The sequence below is a fragment of the Lotus japonicus genome, chromosome 1, assembly GCF_012489685.1.
Source record: "Lotus japonicus ecotype B-129 chromosome 1, LjGifu_v1.2".
NCBI classification, from domain to species: Eukaryota; Viridiplantae; Streptophyta; class Magnoliopsida; order Fabales; family Fabaceae; genus Lotus; species Lotus japonicus.
In genome coordinates, this window is record NC_080041.1 from 87,549,893 (window position 1) to 87,566,528 (window position 16,636).

The window sequence follows — 16,636 nt, forward strand, 5'->3', positions numbered from 1 at the left end:
TCCATGATTAATTCTTATGAATTTCATTTGCTTAAAGATCTTTTAATCCAACTAGATGCACTTCGTGAAGGACATCATTTCACAAAACGGAAATATATTCCCGGAAAGAGTACGTCATTTAAGCTCTAGTATTAGTATACATTTACAATGATTTTTATCTTTTGAACTCATAAATTTGTTTTAGTACTTTTCGGAGAATAGATGTCACACATACTATCATTTTCAAATAAAAAGTCAAGAATGAACGGATTCACTATGTTATTGATCGTTTTCTTTGAGTGGTATGTATCTGGAACTCTTATTTTCTAAATTTAGCCTACCTGGTATTATTATTATACTTGATCACCTTCTCATCTTTGGTTCCACAGCTGAAAAAAAAAATTTATTCAGCTGTGAAACCAAAGATGAGAAGGTGAGCTGAATAATTATGGTGATAACTCTACTCGTCTCCCTTCACGTTGGCTTTTGTAATTCCCTTGAAAAAAGTTTCGTTCAGTTTCTATAATTTTAATTCATAAATCACAATGCTTTTGATAATTTCCACTCCATGGTATAAAGTTGATTAGCATTTGAATTATCTGCCCCATTTGAGTTTAAGAACCGTGCATAAGGGTATGCATTTGCACCAATCCAAAGCGGAAGTTTTGTTCACAAAATCTAATGTATTTTTTTGTTTTCTTCATATGGATTTCTCATGTACACTTTTTTGGTAATCATTTGATGGTGGTACGAAGTAGATCTTCTCAGTTTTATTGAAAGGTAGATAAATAATCAAGAATCGAGGAAAGAAAAAGTAATTACAGTCCCTCAAATTAAAAGCCGAAGTCATTATCCTCAAATTCCTCATCGTCACTACTTACAGATTCAAGTTCTTGACTATCATCATCATCCTCATCACCTTCTCCCACAATCTCTAATAAGCCTGTTCCTCCGTCATAGTCTAAATCATCCAAAATAAAATCTGCATCTTCATCATCAATGTCACTTGCACTATCATCGTCATCATTGCTCATGTCATCACCATCGCTCTCTCTGCCAAAACCAGGGCCTAAAAGAGGATCTTCATCTTCATCACCATCATCATCATCTTCCTCGTCCTCGCTCTCGCTTTCAGCATCATCAGGATCAGAATCATCATCCGTTGGCCTCCGTCGACCAATTTCATATACCCTGGCTGATGCATACATCTCACCTTGATCATCCAAAGTTATCAGCCCAGCAAATGAATCTGTTGGCTCAGTTGCAAAATCAAGAACACAACGATCAACAAGGGTAGTAGCAATGTCAGAATAATTGATTGCATCCACTGTGCGGAAAGCTGCAAATAGAGGATGCTTGACACGGCGTGTGTGGACTGCTGACGTTACATCCTCAAGATTTCTCCTTAAGATTGCATATATTACATCACCACGAGCATTGAATGTTATTGATGTTTGATCTAAGGAAGGCACGATGTGTAGAAGTCTAAACTTGCGCAGATCCCAGACTTCAGAGTTGATAATAACCTGGTTTAAAAACATTTTTTTTTGCAAACAAACACGAAGGTCAGAAAATACCACTTGTAGACAGAATAGATATGTGTACAATTTATAATTACAAAATATAATGATGCCGTGGAGCCAAACCCAGCAATCCTAGAATTTTGGGCATAAATGACAGTCATTCTTCCAGAATTTCCAAGTCAGCCACTTCATGGATGAACAAAAAAAATTTAAACATTGTTTCATCCACTTCCATGGAGGCTCATTAGCATTAATATGTATTTTACATATAGTATCTACTACCTATCACTTCTCATTTGCAGCCCAATTAAAGGTAATCACCAAACAACTCAAAGTCTATTGTTTAGACAGATGCAAGATTCCACAAACCTCATTGCCAGCAGGATGAAAGCCTCCGCCCCCATAGTCTGTGAACTTATCAAAGCGATGAACAGGCCCAGAGGCCCGGCAATCCCATAACACACCATTCCAAAGCAGCATCGAATCTGAAGGGCTGAAGTGGATTAAAGGATAAACATGACCCTTCCCTGTGGAAGTTGGATACGTATCTGAGAAACTCGACTTTAGGTGACATGTTTGGATATCATACAAGCAGATTTCTCGTCGCCCAGATTCTGATGACAAGGCCGCAAAAACATTTCCGGAATTGCTAAACCTGGCAGCCTTGCACCCTTCAAATGAATGACTAGGACCAGCTAAAATTGACGTTGCATCCCACAGCTTAACATCTTGAGAGGTTGAAGAAAGCAACAACTGGGCCTCATCAGAAACAAACGACTGAACAACGGTCAAAGGAGACTGGTGGCCTGTAAAGCTTTCCACGACATTGTTGTTGTTGAGGTCAAAAAATTTTAGCTCTCCATTATGGCTCCCAGCAGCAATATGGGAAGAGTCTCCCACAAATGTGATGCATGTTAATAAGGCACCAGCATCGTCCCGACAAGTGCGCCACGGCCTAAACCGGCTGAAAACAAATTGACGATCCCTGCGATTCCCATGCCCTCCACCATACCTAAAATTAAATTCCCGAGTACCAAGCCGAGCTGACACATTAGAAGGGGCCTCAAGGCTTCGCTTAGGTACAGGACAAACATGTGGGTGTAGAAGAGATAGAGGAGGAAGAGTGGTAATGGGAGCTGGGCATTGGCGATGCTGATGCTTCAGATACTGAACCACTAGAATCTCTAATGTTACGCGCTCAGAGTTGTTTGGCTGAAGGTCATTGAATATTTGGGAGGATGGGGTCATCTGACCAGGAGTTGAGATACTGTTATGATTATCATCCACATGGTCAGCTGTACAACGGCCTTGTTGACTTCTCAGGTTACAAGTTGGTGTCCCAACAGCATCAGTCTGCAGACTGCTTTTACGAACAGCACTTGAACAACCAGGAGAGCGAAGCCCTTGATCCCCAACATTTAGTCGCTTTCCAGATGATGAAAACATTGGTATATCCTTCAAATCAGATAACTTCCGTTTTGATGGCAAGATGATTGGAGTCTTATCCTGAGATCCAGCATCAATGTTATGTCTGACAGAAGATTCAGACAGAGTCTCCACTATACTAGTTTCTGAAGGCTCTTTCCCAGTACTCAACAATTTTCTGACTGATGCGTACTGAGAGTCAACAGGTTGGTGTTTTGAATGTGAACCAAAAGATGCTGAGAAAGTCAGTGAATTTTTCTTTGCAGAGATAGCATCACTTTTCAAGCTGCAATACTCATCCTTTGCATTGAACTTTAATTTGTTAGTGAGAAATCCAGAAGGAGTACGATCAGAGGGCCACTGAATTGGTGTTGAAGAAGCTTCCTGTGCGAGGGAAGACTCTTCAAGCAGTGTAGAAGCAGTTTGTGATAATCCCTTTTTTTGTAGGTGTTCATGAATCAGTTGCAAAAGATCCCTGAATAAGAAAAACAACACAAAATGCCATCAGCAATCAGGAGTTGTGCTTCTGTGAAGACAGGGTAGTAATTTTTTTTTTAAGAAGACTGGATACCTTGGATGGAATGCAATAGGAGTAGCAGCAGCTATAGCTTCTCTTTCTATGCGCCTCAACAAAGGAATAGCTGCATCAGTAGCAGCTAATGTACTTGCACGCCCTAAATTAGTCACAATCTACAAATACAATCTCAACATAAGTATGAACAACAGCCTTCATAAAGCACAGATATTATGTGTATGTTAGGTTGAACAAGAATACTGGACAATGGACATGATTGATATTTAACAAGATTGGCACCTTAAAAATCTTGGTTTTCAGAAGTAACTAAATTATGGATTGGTTTGAGAAAAAGTTCATGCTTCCATTTTTTTGTTTCACTTCAAATAAAAAAATAAGTGAAACTTGTTTTCAATTCATTTCCTATTTTCTAAATTTTGTAAAGGAAAAATTGAGAACTTAATCATAAAAAGTTGGTTTTAGTTATAGATCTTCTGGGAAAATAATGTCTAAAGTCTAAACAAATTTTGTATAATAAAATTACTTTTTAAAGCCTAAACAAACAGACTCTAAAGTGAACTAAAATATTATACAATACATTTTTGTTACATAACCAATTACCCCAAAAGCTTAAACTATTGGATAAGGGCCACATGGATGGTTTTATATTATATTTCTAACAAGCAAGAGCCCACTTGGGGTTGAAGCATGGATAATGTACAGGCCCACCTACCACATCCTGAAATTCCACTTCATCTAAATTATAGCCAGCTACAAAATATGTGCATGGTAATTGGTAACCCCATCCAAGGTTTTGTTCCATGTCCTAATATAGTAGCAAATAACCTTAAGCCTTATTTTATAGCTTTCTTTTTAACATGAGCAGTGAAGAATTGGGACAAGCATTCTACTCCTCACCAGATTTGAGGCACTAATTCAAAAAAAAAAATTAAAACTGAGATTCTAGTTAGTAGCATAGTTGAATTATTTAGACATTAGACATATCTGTAAGAAACTGATATTCAAAGCCCTACAATTTCCTTGCCAACAGTAAAGACACAGTGGAATATGAAGTATGTACCTAAGCGAGTGAACAATAAAGAAAAGAGAAAAATATTGAAATCGGAGTAAATTAAAAAATAAACGAAGCAACAGAACAACTCAAGGTCAAGTTAACTCAAACAAACACATGATATGCTGGATTACAAAATTCAGCTTCACTAAATAGTGGAGATGCTCACCCCAATTAGCTCAATTGCAGCCTGGGAAAGTTCAGCTTGCCACCTACCCTGCTCGGTTCCAAGGGTCGAACTACCTGAATTCTGAATCAGAACTGATAGCATTTTCCCAACCTAGAGCACACACAACATCAAGCAATTAAATTTCAAAAACAGTTTACTATCTGTATTTGAAATTTTGAGTGTGTCTGAGTTTGACCAAGTCATAGTTGCTCACCTGAAGCTTTGTCAATATGTGTGCAATAGTATCATCTCTGGCTAATCCAAGCAGGACTCGACAAGCTAGAACACGAAGGCAGTCCACAGAAGCAGGAGATAAATATATGCGTGGTTGGAGGAAGTGCAGAAGAACCTTTATACCATTATTAGAGCGGACAGCCTCTCTTGCTTGACGATATCCATGTTCCAGCCGCGCAGCAAGGCCAGCAGAACCCGCTCCTGCACCCAGAGATATTCTTCGGTCGCCAACCAAACCTGAACTTGCAGCAGGACCAGGCGTCTGTGGAGTATTATTAACAGATTGTGCACTAAGTGCTACAACACTGCTTCGGTCTACAGCACTGGACTCCCCATTCCTTTCCCTAGGATCAATATGGCTGCTGACATGAACAGCTCGATCAATCATAATCGTATTAGGTTCAGCATTTCTATCTCGAGTCTCCGAGGGAGGACCATTTGAGGTTTGGGAAGACACAAACTGCTGACCTTGCATAACTGGAGATGGTTTATTGGTGATTGAAGGAGGTGGGCAAACAAGGTTGACTAAAACATTCAATGCCGGTTGAATTATCTGAAATGAAGAAAGTATTTGGAAATAAAAGTAAGATAACATATATTGGCATAATCAGTACGTAAATATCTAGGTCTTTTACCCCCAGTAGAAATTAGGGCAATGATCACTGTAATTGATACCACAAGACACCTACCTCAGGGTCCACGTGATCACAAGCAATATTTGCTGCTTCCAATATTACAGCTATCCCAGCACGGTTATTGCTTAATGTTGTATTAACAATCATCTTACGACTGCGAGTTACCAATGTAACAATGTGCAGAATATCCAATGCATACTCAACCAAATCATGCAGATATCGCTCCTGAGGTGGGGCCTACAAACAACGAAGTGAGTGAAATAAATAAATTGGAAGATACAGGGGATGCACAAATTAGATGTTCCATACCTGACACAATTCCAACATGGTAGTATGCCCATTACAATCCAAGAACTTCTCAACAGCTGGCCAATTTTTCCTCACAAATGCAGGACCTAGCTTCCTATCTTTCTGTAATTGTTGGAATACTGCATTGATTGCCTCATTGCTAATGAGTAATGGTTTGTAAGCTGCCGTTATACTTCGAATATTTATAACAGCACTACGATTGCTTTTGTCGGGACGAATGGAATCCACTAATAAAAGGAGATGGGCTCTAAAATATTTCTGCAAAGCAACACAAGTTTCATAGGCTACAAGCTTCTCAGATGATGTCAGCGCTTCTGCAGATGATCGATCATTTCGAAGTGATCCTAAGTTAGATAAACCCAAGGCTCCAGAAGTTACTCCTGATCTTACTGAAGCAACATCATTTAAAAGGCCCAGCAATTTCTGTAAGCCATCCTGAGAATCAAAAACATCGATAACTGCCCTGAAAACAAATGCAGCAGCAAAGAATTGTGCGGCTTTCTGTCGAGCTTGATCAAGATTGCACTCGAGGAGTTGGAGAGCCAACTCAACCACATGATAAACAAGATTCGATGGAAGCGCACAAACCTGTTCCATTAACCCCTGAAATAATCATCTAGATTCAGAAAAATGTAATGCCATTGTACAAAGATTAATACAAACAAAGATGTAGATAAAGGTTAGTGGAAACGCTATTCTCCATCTATCACCATAATTATGAGTATTAAACAACGTGAAGAATACCTGAACAGAACCAATTGTAACTAGACAAGAAGAAAGGCCATAGAAAGTTTGAGACAATCTAGGGACAGCTAGCAGCTTTTGCATTCCCCCACGGTCCACAAAATCTGCAGCAAATTTCTTGTGTGCTGCCAAAACACAGATTAGCTTCATGACATCAGGCAACAGTAACGCAACCTTGGAGGCCTCCTGATGCTTAGAATTCTGCTGCAGCAGTGCAAGACACACGTCAACACCATTCTCATGCAACACAGGGCCAAGAGCTTCTACATATTGCCCAAGTAACTCAAGACACTGTATGCAATATTTTTCCCTCAATTTTGCAAGTGATTGAACGTATGGGATGAAGTAATCTTCAACATCCTCACAAGATTCACTCGCATTTTCGGCCTCATTATTGAGGCAGACAGAGTTCCTGTAACAAACCCAAGAAGAGCATTATTAGCAGGGCTAAAAGAATTATTATGGAAAATGTCTATGTAGGAGTCAAGTCTCTGATGATGCTCGTAATCATATTCTGACATACCTAGAAACTTCAGGTGCAGATGCAGCATCAATAACAGTTGATGCAGCTCTCGAAGCAGCCAAAACAGCTGCTTCTTCATCATTAGTGGATTCATATTCCTGAGTTTAAAAATGAGATAACTTACTTTAGCATTTCAGTGCTGAGAAGTAATGATACACAAATGGACAAAGTATAACTAGTGGTCTTGGAACATAAATGAAAGAGCCCCCCCCCCCCCCCCTCCCCCAATACCTCTAAAGCTGCAGTTTTAACAAAGTCAGCAGCAGCATCACCAGCTGCTCTGACAGCTTCTTCAGGTGCATTGGCTGATCTGGCTTCAGCATCAGCAGCTTGCACAGCTTTTCGCACAAGATCAGAAATATCTTTGCTTCCAATATGGCACCCTTGGAAACAGTCATCATTATCCGTTCTTTCAAAAATGGACGCCTCAGAAGTGATCCTGCCAAGAGTCTTCTTAGAATCAGGAACCCTCCGAACATCAGCATTCCTTACTATGCTCCTATCTCTAACACTGCACCCCTGCCCTAATCGACTACCAGGACCAGGAGGTGACAAAACTGGTTCACTTTCTACCGTCCCTTCATTGACCTTTCCTTTCCCTCGGGATCTTCCCCCTCCACGGTTTGCACGCTGCCTTGAAGAGTCATCTCTAGCATTGTCTTCCTGTTCATCATATTTTATCCTTCCATCACGTATATCTCTACAGTGCCATCTATCTTCCCCATCAGAATCTACCTCGCAGATATCAGCACCTTCATTGAGCACATCAGGTGGTTCACCATCTATCCAAGAAATTTCTTGACAAGTTTGTCCACTTGTGTTTCTATCTTGACCCCTTTCCCTTTCAAGGGTTAGGTCATCTAAAGACCTTTCGTCAAACACCCTTGCATCATCCAAGTGACTCAATTCTTGGAGCTGGCGAAACCTACTGTGGCCATCATCGTTACCTCTGACTAAAGTATTCCCAGATGAATGCCTACTTTCTGTTAAAGGACTAGTATCTCTCTGGCTGCCACTTGTCTCCCCCAGCACACGTAAGCGAAGATAACGCATAAGCTTAGCCGACAAGCCACATGTCAATACATCTTCCACTACCTTAACATCTCTGAGATCGTTCATAATTTAACAAGAAAAAAATTAGAAAATGAGAGCTATAAAAATAGGGTGAAGCAAGAAAACCATCCAACAGAATCAACTAGAAGCAGGAACTAAATCACCAAATAAAGAGTTTCACTAGAAGCAGAAATTGAACAAAACAGTGTATCAATTGAGCAGCATAGCATACCCGACCAAACACACAGCAAGGAGCCCGGTGGAATAGGTTTTCAACATTTCAGAAACTGAGGCCTCTCTTTGATTTTGCTCTTCGCCAGAAAATATAAGATTGTCATCCTTCACCCAATTTGTTATGTTCTCCACAGCGGATTCTTCGAAAACATGAGGGTACTGTCCATTTACACTTTATCAGACTGACAAGACATAGTAGAACAAGTAAAAAAAAAAAGGCAAGATGGGTTAGGCAGAAAGAAAATCTTACAATCCAAGTCAGGGAACAGCAGAGGATAAGCCTGGCAGCAGCTGCTTGTACCGCAGTGGAGTATCTAGTCTCTAACAGAAACTTTGCAGATATCAACTCAAAGAAATCATCATTTTCCTGTGTTAAGCACCAAGTTAGTAACCATCTCAACAAACAACAAGAACAAGAATCATGTTATGGACATTGAAATACCCTACTCTGATTACACTCCCAAGGCGGCCAATGAGATGCGCGGCGCGGGCATTACTGGAGGAAGAATGACCACTCTCTTCCATGTACCTACATTTCAAAAACCAACAACCAACAAAATTACCATTCACACTCACACTCACACTCACACACTTGAATTTCCAGGCAAACAAGTATTTCAAAAATCAATAAAATAAAATCATTCAAAAAATTTCAAATCCCTAAACGTACCGGGACTCATGCGTTTCGAGAATGGAAGCAAGGGCGTGGAGAACGGAGGGTTTAGGGTTGTCAGGGTTAGAGGTGATCTTCGCCATGAGCTTGTTAACCTTGTCGATCAATAACTCCTCTTCTTCCTTCTTCGAATCATCGTCGTCTTCGCCATGTGGCGGTGGCGGCTGCGGTTGCACTTGGCTCTGACCGTCCATCGTCGTCTGGACGAACCCAATAGCAATAAATTATTGCGTGTTTGGTAAGAATAACTATCTATCTATTGAAATTCTAGAGAGAGAAAGGGGAGGGGAAGCGTGAGCAGTTTGATTTGAGTTGAAGAGGTGAGGGGACGAAAGAGAAGATGAAATAAAAATGAACAAGGAGAGAAGAAGAGAGACAGTGAGAAGCTTGCACAGCAAGCAAACAAACCCTAAGTGTTGCAGAGCAACACACACAACCCTAGCCCCACATAAGCAGTGGGGGAACCAGGATTTTTGTGAAGCCTGGGCAAGGTTAAGCTTAAGTCTAACTGCACATCTGACAGAGTTTTAAATTGCGGTCGTTGTTGCATTTGTTGTATTTGTGCGCATTGCAGTGTTGCGGCGTGAATAGTTTGTTACAATAACAAATATGTCTTATTCTCAATTAAGCACCCAACCCAAACATATAGTACACTCCATAGTTATCAAGTTCGCCATACGCTCCGACACGTGCTACGTGTACGCGTACGCAACACACCGAATAATTTTTAAAAATAAAGCAAATAATTAGAATGTATAGCAGAAAAAAATTACTTTTTGTGCAGGTTTGACATTTCTTATTCATCTTCTAGAAAAATAAATAGCTTTAGCGTTATTGAATTATATTTATATATTATTTTGATGGTGTTATAATTAAATCAATATTTATTACATAAACTAATACTTATAATACTTTAATTTATCATAACTAACTTGATGTAATTATTTTATTTTTATATAAATATATTATTTGTAACTTATTTTAAAAACGTTAAATTATTATAAATTGATATGAGAAAAATGATGATGCACCGACGGTGTAAAAACTTTACACCGAAAAGTTCTTTTACACCGTCAACCAATCAAATTTTAAGGATATGCCACATCAATTAATTAAATTAAATAAAAAGAGAAATTTTCTCACATCATTGAAATATGATCTTCTATTTTTGTTATCTACCTTATAAATATTTGGGTCTAATAAGTCTTTTTAGTGGGTCAATGTGGCACACTAGCCCAAGTAGAAATACATAGGCCAGATTTTTTTTACAAAAAAAGGCCATTATTATACTCAGTTAATAATTTAACCTTATCTCTAACTTCAACCATTCATCCTTGCGCTGCCGTCCCTGTGTAGAGCTTCGACTTTCTTTCTCTTTTTAGTTTTCTTCAATTTGACACACAAAGGAAGGATCCTATTACAGAATGAGTAATGATATATACACACCTCATCTTTGAAACACTTCATTTCCACCTCTTTTTATTTCTATCTCTTTCCTCCTATCATTTATCACATCTAATACTTTATCTCTCTTACTTTTTCTTTTCTTCTTATCTCTCTCTTCATTCCACCTCTCTCCACCTCAAAGAGAGGTGTGAAGATAACATTATTGATTACAGAATTGCATTCAGTACTTCGTTCTTCCTTGTCTTTTTTTCTCTCTATGGAAGGTATCATCTCTAATTTCAAAGTAATGCTACCTTTGAGTTGTTCCAGTGACCCTTTCTCCCTTTTGGTGTTTTTTTCTCTCTATGGAAGGTCAGTCACTCACTCTCTGTCTCACTCACCGCCTCCCCCTCACCCACGCCTCACCAACATCGTCCTCACTCACCCACCGCCACTGCCTCACTCCCTCAGCCTGTCAGCCACACCCACGCCTCACCTTCAAATTTTGCCCTTTTTCTTTTCTTTATTTGGGCCTAAAAGATGATTGGGTCCAAAGAAAAAAATTGTTTTTTTGGCAGAGCCTGGGCATAGGCCCAAGCTCGCCGGGCGGTGAATCCGCCTCTGCACATAAGCAGGGTTAGATAAGCAAAACATAAAATATAAAATATAGAATATTACAAAAAATAACATTGTAGTACTAATTATCTCTAATACGCCCCCCACAAACTGAACTGTGCAAATCTGTCCCAATTAGTTTATCTCTCAAAGCCTTGAACAAAGTGGAGTTAAGGGGTTTGGTGAGAACATGAGCAAGCTGGTCTGGTACAAAAATATGCTTTACTAACAGTTGGTTTGCTAGGACCTTCTCACGAACAAAGAATAAATCCAACTCCATATGTTTAGTCCGAGAGTGCTGAACCAGATTATGTGCAAGCATGACTGTACTTAAATTGTCACACAAAAGAGTAAAGACAGTAGTTGCAACTTTAAGCTCTTGTAGAAGGGACTGAATCCATAGCATATCTGCTACAACAAGTGCTAAACTCCTTTATTTAGCCTCACAACTGTTGCGAGCAACAACAGTTTGCTTCACTACCAGTCAGTGACTCTAATGAGGTTGTGCCATGAATTGGCAGACTTTATTAACATAAAAACCGAGTTAGAGTCTCGTGATAGTAACATATTGTAGGGCACCTACTGTGGACTGATGGAGAATAAGATCTCAAAAGGGAGTACTACTTGCTCTAGTGAGCCTCAAACCAGTCACCATATGAGAAGAAATAGGCCCACAATCCTCCATCTTGGTCTTTTCAAGTAAGTCCCTTATATATTTTCTTTGAGACAAAAGAATTGGGTGATCTGCCAAGTGCTTCACCTCAATACCCAAAAAGTAGTCAAGTTGCCCAAGATCTTTCAGAGCAAAAACTACTTTTAACTTGGACACAAACAGTTTGACCAAAGATTCTGAGGGACCAGTAACTATAATATCATCTACATATACCAATGCATACATGGTGGCGGTAGAAGTAGTGTAGACAAACATCGAAGGATCACACTTGCTAGAGACAAAACCAAACTGCAAGAAGGTTGATCTTAACCTCGCATACCAAGCCAGTGGGCCCTACTTAAGGCCATAAAGAGCTTTATTCAGGCGACAAACCAAGGTTTTGTCACTAGCTTCAAATCTTGGAGGTTGTGTCATATACACTTCCTCTTCCATAATGTCGTTAAGGAAAGCATTGTTGATATCAAGTTGTTGAATACACCAGTGATTGGTAACAGCCAGAGTCAACATCACCCTAATGGTGACTGGTTTCACAACAGGGGAAAAAGTCTCCTTGTAATCAATGTCAAACTGCTGATGAAACCCTTTGCAACCAGACTTGCCCTTAGTTTCTACACTGAGCCATCAGGGCATTGTTTGACCCTAAAAACCCATTTGCAGCCCATGGGCTCTCTATTCAGAGCCAATGGAACCAGTGTCCACGTGCCATTTGCATGAAGAGCATCAATTTCTTCTTGCATAATGGACTTCCAACCTACATCCTGCAAAGCCTTCTTAACAGAGGTTGGTTCAACCATGGTTAGTAACAAGGTTGATTCAATCTTGGTTTAAAAATTCCACTTTTGGATCTAGTTTGCATGGAATGAGTGTTAGGGCCATGATAAGGACTCTGTTCTGCCAGTGCAGAAGAGGAATTGGAGGATGAGGTAGGATGTGACAAAGACTCAGAAGAAGGCTCACCATGTGAAAGGTGAGGAGAAGAAGTAGATTGATTTTCATGACGAATGCAGTAAAGAAGAGGGATATGATTCTGATATTGGGAAGCTGACTCTGAAGTGTGGTGAGCTAAATGACTCTCAACAGAATGTGGAGTAATGAGAGGTGAGTCGATAGTGACCTGTGGTTGCTCAACTGGTGGAACAAGAGGAATAATAGCTCGTATGAAGCTTGACCCTGAATCTGTTTGGGGTGGACTAGAGGGAAAAAGTTTTGGATAAGGAAAACTTGTTTCATGAACGACAACATCCTTAGAGATAATGATTTTACCCTCTGCAGTTAAGCATTTGTAACCGTTGTGCATAGTGGAATAGCCAAGAAACACACATTCTTGAGACCTGAATTTAAGTTTATGCTTATTGTAAGGTCTCTAGTGAGGGAAACATGAACAACCAAAAACATGCAAGGATTTGTAATCAGGTTGAACCTTATACAACTTAGTATATGGAACCTGAAAATCAATTGAGGTTGTTGGTAATCTATTTATAAGATATACTGAAGTGAGAAAGGCTTGATCCAAAAACTTATAGGGAAGTGAAGCATGAGAGAGTAGAGTCAAACCTAACTCCACGATGTGTCTATGCTTCCTCTCAACCACACCATTTTGGTGGTGAGTATGTGGAAAAGCAACCCTATGCCTGATGCCATTGTCAATGAGAAACGTAGAAAGAGGGTGAAATTCTCCTCTCCAATCAGATTGGATTGAAAGAATAGGGGTTCCAAACAACAACTCAACATGTTTCTTAAACTGCTGAAAGACTGTGAGGTTTCAGATTTGGCTTTTAGCAAATAAATCCATGTGAAACGACTATAAGCATCAACAAAAGAAACATAGTATCGAAACCACCAGAAGAAAGAAAAGGAGTCGGCCCCCACAGGTCAGTGAAGATTAATTCTAAAGGTTCAGAGTAAACAGTTGTAGAAGAAGGTGAATGTAACTTATGAGACTTGCCAACAACACAAGCTGGACAAAAATCAAGATCAGTTTTATTAGGCATACCAATATTACATGCTTGCAAAATTTGCTTCATTACATTGATACTCGGATGGCCTAACCTAGAGTGCCAAGTATTGAAGGAAACATAATTACATGAAGGAAAAACATTATTCAAAGACAACAGATGTGACTGACTTTGAGAAAGAGACTTAGCATCCAAAAGTGATGGAAAGTGATAAAGACCATCAGGACCAATTAAGCCATACAACAACACAACCTTAGATACCTGAGATTTAACAACACAAAAAGTTTCATGAAACTCAAAGAAGACTTTGTTGTCTTTACACAACTTACTGACACTTGAAGATTTTTGGTTATCATGGGAACATGCAGTAGATTTTTAATAACAGGAGCAAGACTAGAATCAAAAGGAGATCTAAACCAAAAAGATCCATGAGAGGAAATACTCAAACCTTGTCCATTGCCTACATGAAGGTGTGAAAAACGACTAGAAGGGGGGGTTGAATAGCGTTTTCAATATAAAAACTTTCCCCTTAAGATTTAAAGTAAATCTTTTCGGTTTCTCTAAGATAGATGGTGCAGCGGATAAAGATAGAGAGAAGAGAGAAGCACACAAGTATTTTATCCTGGTTCACTTGATAAATCCCTCAAGCTAATCCAGTCCACCCGTTAAGGTGATTTCTTCCTTCTTAGAATGAAGGCAATCCACTAATCAGATAATTGTTACAACTGCACTTGAAACCTACAAGTGACTAACAATACACTGACTTAGCTATCACTAAGATTCACTCTCTTAGTCTTCTCTAGGATCCGATCAACCTTGATCTCCTAAAGGAATCACCACTAAGATTCACTCTCTTAGTCTTCTTAAGGATACTGACCTACCCGGTCCCTTAAGGAAAATCAAACAACTGTTTGAGGTTGGTGTTTACAAAGGTTTGCTTCTAAATAAGCTGAGTGTAAACTAAATAAGAACAGATGAAGAAAGTAGAGGCTTGAATCTTTTCTTGTATTGCAGCTCTTTGTTTTTCTCTCACTATTTTTCTTTCTTCTTTTCTTCAGCCTTTTATAGTCCAAGGTGCAAAGGATATTTCTGTTGAGAGAATATGACCGTTGGAGGGCATTTCTGGAACTTCCAGAACCTGCTGTGGCTGAACCTTGGTAGGTAGGCTTTTCAGAATAGTACACTGCTCTTGTACTTCTCGATAGAGACCTTTGCCTTTAACCATTGACTTCTGATCAGAGTTATGCTTCGTGTTGGAACTTGTGAAGCTTGGTGATCAGAGTCAGAGGGATGCTTGGATCCTCTGACCTTCGTAACTTCTGCTTCTGGACCTTCAGAGCTTCTGAACCTTCAGAGCCTCTGGTCCCTCAGAGCTTCTGGTCTTCAGATCTTCTGATCCTCAGATCTTCTGATCCTCTGATCTTCTGATCCTCAGATCCTCTGATCTTCAGATCCTCTGATCTTCAGAACTTCTGACGAATATATCTTCTGGTGTCAGAATCAGAACCTGTTTGTCAAAACACTCAAGACAAACATTAGAGTATCATAGTTGTTCATCCACAAATAAATACTTGTTATCATCAAAACATAGAGTTGTACCACATGACCAAATCTTGATCTTACAATCTCCCCCTTTTTGATGATGACAAAACCATGTATTTTGATGAACAACTCTAAACAAATAAACTGAATACACTCAGAGTATAAGGTATCAGAGTTAAAACTTATCCTGATGTGTATAGTTTATCTTGCTCCTTCTGAATCCAAGACTCGTGCTTGATTCTGAGCTAAGCTCCCCCTGAATCTAATACTTAATATCAATGTTAGTAATATCTAGATTCTGAGCTAAATAAAATAGGAGTTGTCAAGATACTATAAGTTCTCCCCCTTTTTGTCATAAGCAAAAAGAATGAAGGTGGGAAAAAATAGTAAGAGCATAAGACGAAATACTCCCCCTCAGAAGGAATACCAAGGGATACTTGGCTTCTGATTAGCATATCTTCTGATGAGAGCAGAAGTGTGGTTCTGGTGACATCTCCATTCTGGACAAAATTTCATCTTCAGATGCTTCAGAATGACAAGCTATGAAACTACTCTTCTTCTGATGACGCAAGTCAGAAGTTGTAGTAGCATCTTCTGATGTTGTTGCTTCTGGTTTGACAAGTTCTGAGTCTTTGTTTCTATCTGAAACAGTCATGCTCATCTCTACAAGCTTTTTCAGCTAGCTTTGACTTGACCAAATCTTACTCTACTGATGCCTCCAAGATCAACTTCACCTTCAGGTTCAAGTTTTGGATCTTGGGACATATGCCTTTCTCCCGTCATGTGTTGTCTGCATCCACTGTCCAGGTTCCATGGTTGGAGTTTCGATGGACCTATTGAAGATACCTGCAACATATATAATCTTATCCCTAGGTACCCACTTTCTGGGTCCTTTCTTGTTAGTTAGCCCAGAAGTTCTGACAACTTTGGGTCTTTCAACAGGATAATGTAAAGGAATTTGAGCATGATATTTTGACATAGAGAAAATTCCTTTCTTAAGAGGGTTTTTAGCAACTTTAGCAGGTACAGGATCAGGCAATATGGTACCAGAGGGAACAAAGCATTCATACAAAGATTTAGCTTTAGGCACAGAGGGCTCATTTCTAATTGGTTTAGAATACCCAATGCCACGCATTCCATTTCTGCTCACGCCATAGATCAATGAAGCCATCAAGCTTCTATCTACGCTTTTAGCCAGGAATCTTTGAAAAGATTTTTCATACTTAGATTCATGCTTACTATCAGAGGCATCGCAGGCAATAACTTCTTCTAACTTAGCAATTTGATTCTTAAGCACAGAGTTAGAATTAACCAAAGCATGATTATCATTTTTCAAATCAGAAATAATTTTCTCATGTTCAACAGAAGTTTCAGAGGC

At 39.4% G+C, this 16,636-nt stretch overlaps 1 protein-coding gene across 2 annotated transcripts; it reads right to left on the reverse strand.

The window, feature by feature from the left end:
• Positions 1-724: 724 nt before the first annotated feature.
• Positions 725-9,503, reverse strand: LOC130727458 (DDB1- and CUL4-associated factor homolog 1-like). Of its 2 annotated transcripts, XM_057578598.1 has the most exons (14): positions 9,085-9,503; positions 8,862-8,943; positions 8,665-8,781; positions 8,413-8,573; positions 7,359-8,232; positions 7,128-7,225; positions 6,605-7,016; positions 5,861-6,463; positions 5,606-5,788; positions 4,897-5,469; positions 4,683-4,793; positions 3,499-3,617; positions 1,872-3,402; positions 725-1,505 (listed from the first exon to the last, which is right to left on the reverse strand). In XM_057578598.1, exons 1-14 carry the CDS (start codon positions 9,279-9,281, stop codon positions 813-815), a joined length of 5,754 nt encoding a protein of 1,917 aa, XP_057434581.1. In that variant the 5' UTR covers positions 9,282-9,503; the 3' UTR covers positions 725-812. The 2 variants fall into 2 exon arrangements, with proteins under 2 accessions (XP_057434581.1, XP_057434582.1); XM_057578599.1 differs by lacking the exon at positions 9,085-9,503 and having other exon boundaries at positions 8,857-8,928.
• Between the last annotated feature and the right edge of the window lie 7,133 nt (positions 9,504-16,636).